The sequence below is a fragment of the Perca fluviatilis genome, chromosome 15, assembly GCF_010015445.1.
Source record: "Perca fluviatilis chromosome 15, GENO_Pfluv_1.0, whole genome shotgun sequence".
Classification (NCBI taxonomy): Eukaryota; Metazoa; Chordata; class Actinopteri; order Perciformes; family Percidae; genus Perca; species Perca fluviatilis.
In genome coordinates this window covers 4606684-4620545 of record NC_053126.1, presented here as the reverse complement: position 1 = coordinate 4620545, position 13862 = coordinate 4606684, and the positions used below count along the sequence as shown (strand labels likewise).

Genomic DNA, 13862 nt, shown 5'->3' with positions numbered 1-13862 from the left:
ATCTTTCTCTCTGCGAAAGTGGCCGAGTGGGCACTTTTAGAGGGAAAGGGCATAGGCAGAGTCTGCAGCTATGGTTTCACGAGATGGGCATCTGGGGGAAGATTTTACTAATTGATGGCGTTTATTCAGTGGAGTAGAGCCACAGGGCTGGAGGGCCCTCCAGACCTACTACAGCTGGACACTCCTCTACAGAAGAGTCCTCCCGGCATTTTGCATCTGAAAGAGCTCCATCTCCGGCTTTGTTTCTCACTTGACTTGTTCTCTCTCTGCTAATGTAGCGGCTTCTCACATCTCTCTTTTTCTTCATTTAATCTCTCCATCCAATTCTCTCCCCTACCCTCTCCTCTTGATCTGAATTCTGCTCTTTCCCCTATTTCACTCTCGTCCTTCCCATTAACCTTGCTCTCATTCTCTACGCTGGGTCCCTCTCCTCTCCTCTCCTCTCCTCTCCTCTCCTCTCCTCTCGTTTTCGTTATCGCTCCTTCATTTTGTTTCCCCTCTTCTTGTCTCATTTCCTCTCTTCTCCTCTTCTTTCCTCTACAATCCTCTTGTTTCCTCCTCTCCTCCCCTCGCTCCTCCTCTCCTCTCCTCTTTTGTAGTTTGTCTTCTCTCCTCTCTTCCCACTAACTTTCTATATTCACTTACACATTTCATTATCAGTCCTGTTCATGTGTGACCATATTCTTGTGTAACTGACAGATGGACTAGTCACAGTTAAACCCAGAAAACAGAAAATGAGGCAATAAAACCCAAATCAAAGTGAGAGTTGTTTGCGTTACAAGCTACATTGCTTTTGTGATTTGTTTTAACAAACTGTTTGCAGGAGCCGCAGTTAGTTTTGATGGACTGGACTCATCGCAGCGTGGAATTTAATCTGAATTCATTTTCTAATTTGATTCCTGTCCAGTGATTCATTTCTGTTACGTTAGCATCGAAGTCAATGAGCCACTTGTCCACACTGAGCCTCCCATGATTGCAGTTAGAAACCCTGCTGAAAGAGACCGAGAAAAAGACAACGTAATCTGTGTCTTACATTAAGTTTGTTTGCCGTATATGTCTCTGTGCAGGTGGGTAAATGGGAGAATGGTTCCCTGTCCATGAAGTACCACGTGTGGCCTCGCTATGAACTATATGGGGGGGCAGCGACCAGGGAGGACGACCACCTGTCCATCGTGACGTTGGAGGAGGCTCCGTTCGTCATCGTGGAAGACGTGGATCCGCTCAGCGGGACGTGCATGAGGAACACTGTACCCTGCCGGAAACAGATCAAAATCCTGTGAGAATTACCGCTCGGATGTACCCAGTGTCAGAGAAAAACGACAATAACACATTCCAAAAAGTATTAAAACAGAAGCTGATTAACAAATATGTATAACAGAAGTGTGAACACCAGATGGTAGATACAATGTTTGGGATTCTTTGGGTGGAACAGGTCTATATAAAATAAAAAATAATTAATTCAAAATAAGCTCATGTAAGACTATGAAAATAATTCAAGTTATATATGTATATATATATATATATATGTGTGTCTGTTATATATATATATATATATATATATATATATATATATACATACAAGAAACAAACAGGACCGAATATATATATACTCTTTTGTTGCAAGTAAAAGCAATAATGTTATGTTTATTGATTGATTGATTGATTGACTGTTGTAAGTTACAAATGGCTGAAAAAATAAAAGAAAACACATTTCTGTGAAGTATTAGATTATTATAGACTCACACATCTACCTACTGCAGAAATGACCAAAGTAGAAATTAAAAAGAAAAAAACCTGCCTCAATGCAAATGATGTTAATTTCCCACGACAGCTTGACGGCGCCAGAGGTAGAATCCGTTCACACTTCATCGGCGTGAGAGGGGCCGAGCCAGTGACGCTAAATCGCCACTACGATTAGCAACTCTTGCCAAATTCAGACAGAAGTCCATATTTAATGAAATAATTGTCTATCTACGTGTTTGTTTGTTTGTCCGTCTGTGCAGCAATCAGACGAAGGATTCTGGGATCTACATAAAGCGCTGCTGTAAGGGATTCTGCATCGACATCCTGAAGAAGATCGCCAAGCAGGTGAAGTTCACCTACGACCTTTACCTGGTCACTAACGGCAAACACGGCAAGAAGATCAACGGGACATGGAACGGCATGGTGGGAGAGGTGAGGACGTGTGTGGGGGTGTGTGTGTGTGTTTTTCTGTGTATGTTTGTGTGTGTGTGTTTTTCTGTGTATGTTTGTGTGTGTGTGTGTGTGTGTGTGTGTATGTGTTTTTCTGTGTATGTTTGTGTGTGTGTGTGTGTGTCTGTCTGTCTGTCTGTCTGTCTGTGTTTGTGTGTGTGTGTCTGTCTGTCTGTCTGTCTGTGTGTGTGTGTCTGTCTGTCTGTGTGTGCGTGTGTGTCTCTGTGTGTGTGTCTGTCTGTCTGTCTGTCTGTGTGTGTGTGTGTCTGTGTGTGTGTGTGTGTGTGTGTGTGTGTGTGTGTGGCATGTGTGTGTGTGCTTTGTGTGTGTGTCTGTCTGTGTGTGTGTTGTGTGTGTGTGTGTGTGTGTGTGTGTGTGTCTGTCTGTCTGTGTGTGTGTGTGTGTGTTTTTGTGTGTGTGTGTGTGTGTGTGTGTGTGTGCTACTTTTTACCTTGGCAGTTATTGTGGTTTGTCAGATAGCGCCCCTCTCTGAACGCCTACTAAATGTTCAGTCAGTGGACGGCTGCCAGATTCTCCGGGTCAACAAGTACAGTAAAGCATCTTTGTGCTTGTTCGTGGTCACGCACGTGTAAATGATACGACCATCTCATTTGTAGTTTGTTGGCAAAGTGTGCAAATGAAGATTGCACCTACGCCTTGCAACACCGTCTTATCATTATTGATGTTCCGGCTGTTTAAAAAGGTGGCGTTAAGACATTTTGGGCTGTCAGAGTGGCGGAGTAGTTTGCAGAAAGACATAGGCGTGTTTGGCAACAAGAACAGCTTCTTTCCCTCCGTTTGAAGCAGAAAATGCTCCGATTACACAATAGGCTGCGGTGCACAGAGCAGTCGGCTTCTGTACAAATGTTGCAATTTAAATTCATTCAACCATTTGGGAAAAAAAAAAACATTTAAATTACTCCCAACAAAGACTTTTTTTCTTAACCGAATGAAAAAGTGTAGGCTGAAGCTACAGCCTATTGCGCCTACACTTTTTTTTTGCAAAACACAAACTCTGACTTACCACTCTGTTCAGACATTTTTATGTCTCCATTACACTTTCCAGCAAATTATTTAACTAAATAATGATTTTAACAAAGTGTGCCACACATCTTCAGTTCCTCATAACAGCTCTTCCCCCAAATCCACACCTCTATAATACAAAGATTGAATACACTGACATTAAACATGCAGATTCCTTTCACACGTATTGACTTTCTCTTATTCTAAACAGCGTTGGACACTTTCAGTTAGTCATTTATTTTTGACCATTCCATTAATTTAAGAGCATTTAATTTAATGAACAGTTGTACCTGTATTTGCTCATAGCCACGCAGCCATGTGTAAGGTGCCTTTACCATGCAGTCACTGTGAAGAAAAGGTCAAAGGGCACACAGAGTTACAGTCTGTGTTCTCCCCTCTGTGCCCAATGCACTATGAGCTATATTTAGCTTTTATAGGAGCTACCTGAAGGGTTCATTCTCTCTCCAAAAGTGCGTTTTCATACCTTGAATTATGAGCTTTCCTCTCCGGGGTCAGCCCTCTGCCCAACAGGCCTAACACTTATGTCCGATGGGCTAAGCGCCTCACCCAAGGGCGCGTACAGTTTGGTCAGCTGCAGCAATTCACTTTGGGCTCTAAAACGTTCACTTAATCGACATTGGTCCTAAGGTAAGGTCGTTGTCAGTTCTCATACTTCAGCCTGTAAGAGTGAGCCGCACTCTTGCAGTCTGACGTTGGCGATTTGTTAATGAAGGAAAATGCAAACCAATCGATAGCGGCCTAAAAGGTCACAGGTTGAAAGCACGCTCTGTTACCTCTATGTGTGGACACTGAAGTTTGACCAACCTTCAGAAGTCACAGACAAGCTGATGTGTCTATTTCTTTTTCATGCGGTAAAACTTTTGCTATTCATTTTACATTAAACGGACCCATTCATTTTATAATATTAAACCATTAAAGTCATCCGGCCAGTGTCTTTAGTGGGCTCTGAGCTGTAAGTGTGGCCACCTGTAATCAAACGCTGTCTCCTTCTCACCTCCCCAGACGATTGGTCATTAGGAGGAGGGAGGGGGGGCGTTCATCTGAGCAGCTTCCTCTCACACACAGCTACACCCAAACCCACACCCACACCCACACACAGACACACACATGCAGACAAGCTCCACTTATGCAACGATCACCGAAATAAAAGAATGCATGCATGAATGCGGACACATGGTCACAGAGAGGCATACACTCCTAGACTGTTTCCATATGTGCACAGAGAGGACACACTCTTAATGTCACACACACGCACACATGCACGTACACACACACACACACACACACACCTCACAGTGTATATGCTGTATCTAACAAAACCAAACTGTGTCCTTCTCCAGTTGGAACAAAGCCAAAACTTCAGTATATCTCACAGACTTAATGGACCAAAATCTGGACTGATGCCCACACACACACACACACACACACACACACACACACACACACACACACACACACACACACACACACACACACACACACACACACACACACACACACACACACAGGGATCACTGAGGGCCTTTACACAATTTGCCACAGCTTGGAAAGACAGAAGATCAAAAAGAAAACGGAAAAAAATCAATGAACACTCTAAGAAGGCCGACATTTTGTCATAACTTAATTATGGCAGTCAGTGTCAGATTTTTCGGGCTGCATTGACTTGTGCCACCCCGAATACTCCTAATCTAAAATATTAGAGGCAATACACTTGATTACATGAGTTTGGCCTTGCTAGCGGGTCCCACAAAGACACACACCAGCTGAGACACAAACGCAGATCCGCGCTCGCTCATTCTCAATAACACCCACATGGGTCACTTTCATAACACGGAGAGAACAAGTCGTAGGAGGGAGATGGAGAGAGCGAGAGGAGAGAGAGAGGAAGTGAGTACACTGCTGGATGGACTCGCTCTCTTCCCCGGGGACACATTTCGCACATTCAGGCACCAGCATACACACAAGTGAACTTGCACATCCTTACTTACATGCTGACAGAACACACGAGGTTGAAAAGTTACAAATGCACGCACACACACACACACACACACACACACACACACACACACACACACACACACACACACACAAACACTTTGAAAACTGCAGATAATGTGCAGAGAAGATGTGTAATATTCTCCCTGCCTGTAAAGGTCCACTTCACAGGTAAGAGAACAGAAGTTCGCTCCCTTCTCTGTCAATCTGTCTTTTTCTCTTTTCTGACTCACTCATCTGCAGACAGACACGCACGCACACACACACACGCACGCACGGAGGCACGCATACACACACACACACACGCACACACACACGCACTCTCGCGCTGAAGCACATTCTGGAGCTTTGACTCACACAGTCACAAACGCCTTAGTAACTCAGTAAGACAGTCTCGTCCCACTTTACCCTGTGCTGTAGGGCTGCAAAATGTGGGGCTAAATATACTACCTGTGCAGAAGTACTGACGGGAGGGAGGCAGGTAGAGGAAGGAGAGGCATTGGGGCGGGCTATTTCAAGCAGCCATGACCCACTGTGGTAACCCACTTTCTTCCTCCCTCGTTCTGTCTTTCCCTCCCCCGGTGCGCATCACGAGTGTCCACTCCGAGCCGTGTGTGTGTGTGTGTGTGTGAGTGCGCAAAGTGTGTTGTCCCCCTGCCCTATCTTTGTCTCTAATGTCTCCATTCTCAAGTTTCTTTGCTTCACTTTGCTCATTCTAATTCTTTCTCTGCTTTTCTTTTTATGTTTCCACTTACCCTTATTATCAATTGATAATCTGCTATTAGTGGTTCAGATTTAAACAGAAAGAGGAACTGCGCTAGCGCTGCTAGCTTTTCCCTTTTACTCAGAGCAAACATGTTTCTAAATTGCGCAGCCGTCGGTTTAAAAATTGCTATTTGGCCCTGTTCTACAATGGATTTTGTCTGTATGATCGCTGAACATCAGTGTGATCAAAGTGATCCATCCAGACAGAACATATTGCTCTTGGATTATAAGGGCTGACACTAAAACCTAATTTGCTCTTGATATATTCGATCGCTGAAGAGGCTCAGGCACATTTATTCATTCATCCAGTGAAAACAACAACAGAGCCAACGACAAAATGGACAAAGAAATGCAAAGGGACATCGTGAAAAGCTGTTTCTCAGTGATGTTAAAATGTTTGCACAATGCCCTTTAGAACTCAGGGACGGCTGTAACGATTTCCTGCTTTGTCATATCACATTCCTTAACAAGAAATACCCACATTTGGAAAGACTCCCAGCACAATTGCCTTCAAATGAACTGATGAGCTATTTTTATGCTTGTGTTTTTATGCTGTTTTTTTTTTTTCTTCACTATAAGCTATTCTTAACTATCCTGATTGAATTTGTTGGTATGTTTTTGTTGCGGCAGCACCAAACAAGACATCACCCCCCTCAGGGAAAAGTCGAAGATTGAGGACAGATTTTTCCCTTAAAAGCGTGCTCCACTCATTACTGGATGGATAATGGATGTTTAAATAATGGATGCTCTTTGTCTTTCTGCTCTCCCTACTAGGTGGTGTTGAAAAACGCCCACATGGCCGTCGGCTCCTTGACCATCAACGAGGAGAGGTCGGAGGTCATCGACTTCTCCGTCCCCTTCATCGAGACGGGTATCAGCGTCATGGTGTCCCGTAGCAACGGCACCGTTTCCCCCTCGGCCTTCTTAGGTGAGCGGTCTGACGGGGGGGGGCAGTGATGGGCTGAAGGAAGAACCTGACGGCCATGTTTTTGACATTTTCTGATATTGTGACTATGAGGCTATCACAAAGCATTTAAAGGTCCAGTGTGTGGGAATTTCTCCCATCTAGCGTTGAGATGCAGTTCAAAGTAGGTATTACAGCTACGGTAGCCTTCACGGTTCAAAAAGCCGGTCTCTTGCTCTTTTCAATATCCTTTTTCTGGACAAAGAAGAAGAAGACTCCTGTTCCTGAAATTTGGATTTTGAATACGTGTTGTCCTCCATGTTTTCCTTCTTCACACTTGCCGGGGGCCGGGAAGCTACGATACCCGTTAGCAGCGTTAGCAGCACCTGTGAGTTTATCATGTGACAGCGAAAACGCTAAAGGCAGAGCAGTATGTCCTGTATGTCCCTCACCGGCTCACGTATTTCAAGATGGAGCATGAATATGGAGCGTCTACCCCAGTTCATGCAGACGCAAATGTAAAATTTCAAGCCAATAGGAATACTTGGAATTGATGGTGGAGGTAAATATTCATGAAAAAGGACACGTTGGTGAACGGGCAACACAGATTTTGATAATGAACAACTAAACACGTTACACGCTGGACCTTTAAGCCACACGTCATGTAGGATTGTCCTAGGCTGTGTCTCATTTCGTCAGTACACTGCTAATGTGCACTGACCACATACAGCCGTAGTGCCCACTTTCGATGGTTAGTGTTGTCCCAAAAGGAACACTTATGTTAAAACACCGGAAATGACGAGCGGTCGGCTCGGCCCGCCGCCTCTCAAAATCGGACGAAAATCTTTTAAACTGACCTTTGTCGATCAAAAAAACAAAGACAGATTCAGAAACTGCACGGCCTATTTCTCGCTTAAAATGTTTTCAGAAACACGTTTCGGTGAACTATTTTCGTAAAATATTCAGAACGAGCCGCCCGTTATGCTCTGTTGTGAAATCCGGGATTGCTAGAAAAGAAATCTGTTATTTTTACCTGCTGATTAACCCTTGTGTTGTCTTCCCGTCGACCACTTCTTGTCCTTCCGGGTCAAAATTGAAAATGAACTTTTTGGGGGGCGCCTTTTAGAAACGTTTTGTCACTTTTTTTCCACCCTTTTTCATTCATGGTCAATAAACCTGATTTATATGACATTAAACCAAATTTTTTGAGTTAAAAAAGCTGAAATTATGAATTATTTTGACTAATAGTTAAGATCAGAGGATGTTGAGTGGATTCCAGACTGGTATATATCAAAGTTTGGTCAGGATGCTGTTTTAAAATCATTTAAACATGTTTTTCAAATGCTATAAAACTGAATAAAACACCCAAAATTCAATGAAAGTAATCATTGATTTTACCTGCGAAGAATGTTTCATATTCCATACAACGTACATCCATGCATCCATGTTATTCTAGGGGACTTGATTGAAAGAAACCCATATTTCTAATATAAAAAAAGAGTCAAATAGATCTCAAGGACAACACAAGGTTTGAGAAACGATTTCCTCTTCCTGGTTGCCCAGAGACAGTGGGCTTTAAATCTGGTTACGTTGGGTGCTTAGACCCTGATATACCTGCTTACATGTCTAGTTATTATTATTATAATGCCATATTTTGCTAAAAAATAAGAGGTTTTACAGCCTAAACCACTCAAGGTGCAAAGTAAAATATGCAGGAAAGGTAGTAAATGTGAAAAAATGATCTATGTTCACCATAAGGTCGCTAAAAAAGTAGTAAAAGTCTTAAGAGTGTAATAAAGTCACAAACTGTACTTCACATTTACATCGAGGCGCAACATGCGGTTTTAGGTCATTTTTGATAGTGAATTATGTATATTTTCTGCAAATTTGTGAAATATACAAAGCCTACTCCTGCCAATTTGATGCAGATTTTCTGACTCAGAGACACCAGATTGCTTCCAAAGACTCTCTGGAATGAGTAGAGCCATTGTTTGAGTTTGATTTAACTGTCTTTTAGCCAGTCACTTCAGGTTGACATCCATTTTTACACCTTTGGAAGTTGAACTAAAAGTAATTTTCGTGGACACGAGTGATTACAGCCAAGTTTTAATGCATTTGAATGATGAGGATGCAGACTGGAATGCATGATAACATGGCTAACTGTTTATTCTCTTTTTTTTTTTCGTTCCCTGTCTCTTTGCCCTCTTAAATTTCCCACTCCTACTCCATTTCTCTGACTCTTGCTTCCTCTTCTCAATCTGGTGCTCATTTGCATATCTCTCTTGCCCTCTCCCTCCCTCGCTTAATTTTCTCTCCCTTTCTCTGCCGCCCTCGCTCTTTTCTCCCTCTTCCTCCCTCCCCTGATGTCCCTCGTCTCTTTCCCGTCTTCTGCCTTCTCACAACCCTTTTTTTTTCCCTCCCCTCTCTTCTCCTCTCCTAATCTCTGTCTGTCCACACTCCCTCCCTCAATCCCTCGACTCCCTTCATCTCTCCCTCTCCTCTCTTCCCTCTTTCGCCCTCCAGAGCCCTTCAGTGCGGATGTGTGGGTGATGATGTTCGTGATGCTGTTGCTGGTGTCAGCAATGGCTGTGTTTATATTCGAGTACTTCAGCCCTGTGGGCTACAACCGCTGTCTGGCTGACGGCAGAGGTGAGAGGCTTCTGCTCAACACACAGAGAAACACACACACACACACACATATAGACACAGGCAGGGTACCTGTTGGGGGGGGGGGGGCTTCACTTGTTTGAGGATATAGATGTATGTGGATGCAGACATTTTCTCTTCCAGTCTTCGAGCCGCGCTGCCTCCCTCATCTCTCACTCTTTTCGCTCAGAACACACCAGATGGGAGGGGCACGCTAAGGTTGAATTTCCCGGAGAAACGTATACCGTTTCTACATGTGCCGAAAGGGACGTATTACTTTGGAATTAAAGTTAGACCTCTCAGAACTCCGCGGTGAGTCACTTTAGTAGGAAATGTACAGCAATGCTGTCGAGATTCCATTTATCTACGTGACAACAAAGCGTTTACAATGAGTGTATCTGCCGACACATTCTTCATACTGAACATACTGTAGGCAGCTCCAAGCACTGGGTTCATGGTCATCACATCAAGCTGTTGGAGAAATGTTGAAAAAGTCCACACTGATACGCAGCACAAGATGGGTAACACTTTACTTTAAGGTATCTACATAAGCGTGACATGACACTGTCATGAACACTGTCATGACACATCAACCCTAACCCTAAAGGCCGTTATACAGTAGCCGCAGCCCAGCTGGCGCGCGCAAATGTGACGTCATGGAATCGCCGTGACTATTTATACCTGCGCTAGTGGTCGCGACACTAGTTGCAGTCTTCTCCTGAACAGAGGTGGCGCTAATGAGCAAAGGCTACCCACGTTGATATTTCTACGGAGAAATATGGTGAAGAAAAAGGTAAACAACGGCAGATGTTTATGACACGTTCATGACAGTGTCATGCCCCTCTTATGTAGATACCTTCAAGTAAAGTGTGACCCCGAGATGCACAAGCTTTTAAAATATTCAAAATAAACCACAGGTCTTGTGCTTTGTATGCCCCAATCTCCCACCCCAAAATGTAATTACCAAAATGTAATTTAAGTATCAAAAGTACTCGTTTTGCAGAAAATGGCCCCTGTGACTGATATATAATTACATATTACACAATTACATTGTTAATGCTTATGCATCAATGAATAACGTCACAGTCGTAGTGTAGTGGTTTACAACCGAAGATCAGGCCCCCGTCAGAAGGGCTGCGAAAGAAAAATCTGAGTGGTCTGATATGATTAATTTTTGGGGGGATTTAGGACTAAATCAAAAAAAAAATGTTGTGCCTGTGAGCATGAGCCAGGCAGCAATTACGTTTAATCAAAATCAAAAAGCAAATTATATAAGCACATTTGTAGTTGACAGGTTGTCTTTTGATAAGCAGTAATGGTGTTTAGTGGATCTGAAAAATCACACTTCTAACCACAGCAGATGCCTCTAATAATACTTTGTCCCTTTCTTGTGGCATCAAGCTACCATTTGCACTGATTAATTGATAAATGAAATGATAACGGCTCATACACACACTCCAGTACCAGCAGTCCCCGGTGTTTAGTTGCCTGTTGGGTTTAATTTTCTGGCATTTTCTAGCTTTCTCATTTTCTGACTGGCGTGTGAATGGGAGAATGGTTGGCAGCCAACTTGAAGGTCCTGCATGGGAGATTTTCACCAGCGCATGAAAGCAGTCAAATAGTTTTGGCAATCGAAAACCATTCTGATGGTGGAAATCCAAATCGAATGCTCTCTGTCCTCCAAATTACAACATTCAACGAGAGGAAAAAAAAAACCACTGAAATACTTTCATCTTTGCTCGTGAAGTCAGCGAATGAGAATCCAAAGTAGGCAGAGAACATTACGGCGGCGGGGAATTTGGGCCTCCGCAGAAAATTTTTTTCTACTGAGTAATGCTCCAACTACTCATTTGCGACAAACAAAGCAAGCATGGGTACAGCTTAGCAGGTTAATGTGTTCCGTCTATAACATTACCAGAGCGGATTGTTTTTGTACAGATAGTCTTACTGTGCACAAATACTGACACAAACTCACTGGAGGCCGCCTCCAAATATACACCAGCCGTCCTCGCTGACCCAATGACTTCATTCTCCTCCTCTTCCTCCTCCACGCTGCTTTTAAAAAAATAAAATCATATACAGGCGTGTCTCACTGTCTGGGTTTCAACTCACCTCCAGTGCTGCTTCCTTCACACTAGACAAGTCACTTGCATGTATTTCCATACTTTCAAAAATCATGTGTCAGCTCTGACAGCAAGAGGCTAGCTTTGTGTTAGATCTCCCAGCCAAAAATAAAATAAACGAAAAAAAAAAAAATCATTGTCTTCCCACAACTCTTGCTTTGATGTGGCTATATATAGACAATGGCTACCTTTTTTTTTTTTCATTCATTGTTCATCATGTTCTGGAGGAGATGTAGCCTACTCCCTCCCCAAAGCGCTGTTCTCTTCTGTGTGCCTCCTTGTCTTATCTGCTGGTAGCGCTGTGGGAGTTTGGTATCATGAAGAGTGCAGATCGAAGTTTGGACTCAAAGGATTCGACGCAATAATGTATCAATGGCCTGACTGTAGATTTGTAAAGTCTCTCTGCCCGATTCATCTAACCAACTTTCTTGCAAACTTCACAAAAGGAGATATTTGGCACGATAAAGCCAGTTTGTCCATGAACAAAAGCCCCCATACAACAATGCACACCCACATGCTTGCATACACTCTGTCTCTTTCTCTCTCACACGCTCACACATACCCACACAAACATGAACCAACTGCGTTATCGCAGCATAATGGCTGGAATTAAGCAGTCTGCTGCCAGCTTATGGATGAATTGGACCGACACAATTCTGAACTTATGCAAAAATAAATTATATAATAATTACATTCACATGTGTGATATACAGCACTCAGGGATGACGTATTTTTGTAGGCCAACCAGGAAGTTAGCATCGACCTGGTTCCCTCGACAGAAAGCCAATGGGATTCTTCCGTTGGACTTTTGGATTGTTGCTGAAAATGAGCTCTATGGCAAGCAAACCTTTTTATGATACTTACACGTTTGGTTCAGCTAGATAATCTTCACAAATGACCACCATTTTAACGATTTCCAAAGCGCAATTTTAGCTAATCGACAGACGTAAAGAGCTAATGTTATACGGCTATAAACGAACTAGACCACGGTCACATGACTTCAGTGTCCCCACCACTAAGCTGAAGGTGACGATTAATGTAACTTCTGTAGTCTCATTTAGCAACCGTCTTTTGTAAGACAGATAAAAGCTTCAAAATTCACGAGCGGGGTGTTTACTGACACATTTTATATCGCACAAAACGTGTAACTCTCTCAAGCTTGCGTAAACCACACAACTTATTTCAGCCATCTAACCAAAAACGCATACAAAAAAAACCACTGACTTTGAGACCAGGGATCCAGAAGTGCAAAAATGCTAACTCATCGAAGTTTTAGGACTCATTCCTGCAGCACTCTATAAGTGGCATAAAATAACAAAAGTCTACAGCCATGCTAGCCTCTCTGTGGAGCTGTAGTGTACCAAATGCTGAATGCTAACATGGCAACAAGCGCACAAAGAAGTTAACATAATGATATTTAGCAAGTATGTTTACCATGTTCATCAGCTTAGTTTGGCTTGTTAGCATGCTAATTTTAGCTAATTAGTAATAAACACAGACAGATAGACTGCTCGCATGGCTGAAAAGTAACACTGAATAGACGTCAGACCAGGGTAACTTTCATGAGATGTTGCCTGTTTTAGTGAAACAGTTTATTTATTTTAATTTTTTAACCACATACAAAACATACACTTCGCAACATGACAAAAATCCCCCCCTCGTCATCACTGCCCACTCAGACAAAAATCAAGAAAAGATAACCCCAATATTTAAGACCATTCAACAAAATACAAAATAGTAACAACATAGACAATAAACCATAAACCAAATAAACATATGTATAAATGACAACACCATAAACCCTTCATACACGTCTCTCTCCCAGCACAAAGATTTTTAGGAGCCCTCCAGAAAGTTCAGGTTATTTCTCCACGTCCAATCTGGAAAAACGTTTATATGACATTTTTTCAAACACCGCCACCCTAGTCATCTCACAAGCCCACTCCTGGATTGACGGCACCCCTTCATTCCTCCATCCTCTTCAGATAATCTATCTGGCTTCCATTAAACTAGTCTGGACCCGGGCACCTGGGTAGCTCACCTGGTAGAGCACTCACCCATATATAGAGGTTTACTCCTCGACTCCGAACTGTGGCCCTTTGCTGCATGTCATCCCCCACCCCCTCTCTCTCTCTCTCTCTCTCTCTCTCTCTCTCTCTCTCTCTCTCTCTCGCTCTCTCTCTCTCTTTCAT

The 13862-nt window shown here is 43.0% G+C and overlaps 1 protein-coding gene across 3 annotated transcripts in view; it reads left to right on the top strand.

Moving 5' to 3' along the window:
- The window catches only part of LOC120574081 (glutamate receptor ionotropic, NMDA 2B), a 176798-nt gene that overhangs the window by 141425 nt on the left and 21511 nt on the right, over nucleotides 1-13862 (top strand). For all 3 annotated transcript variants that reach the window (XM_039824147.1, XM_039824145.1, XM_039824146.1), the window contains 4 exons: nucleotides 1068-1276; nucleotides 2004-2175; nucleotides 6772-6925; nucleotides 9425-9550. In XM_039824147.1, the coding sequence (XP_039680081.1) occupies nucleotides 1068-1276; nucleotides 2004-2175; nucleotides 6772-6925; nucleotides 9425-9550 (661 nt within the window). The remainder of the gene's footprint in view (nucleotides 1-1067; nucleotides 1277-2003; nucleotides 2176-6771; nucleotides 6926-9424; nucleotides 9551-13862) is intronic.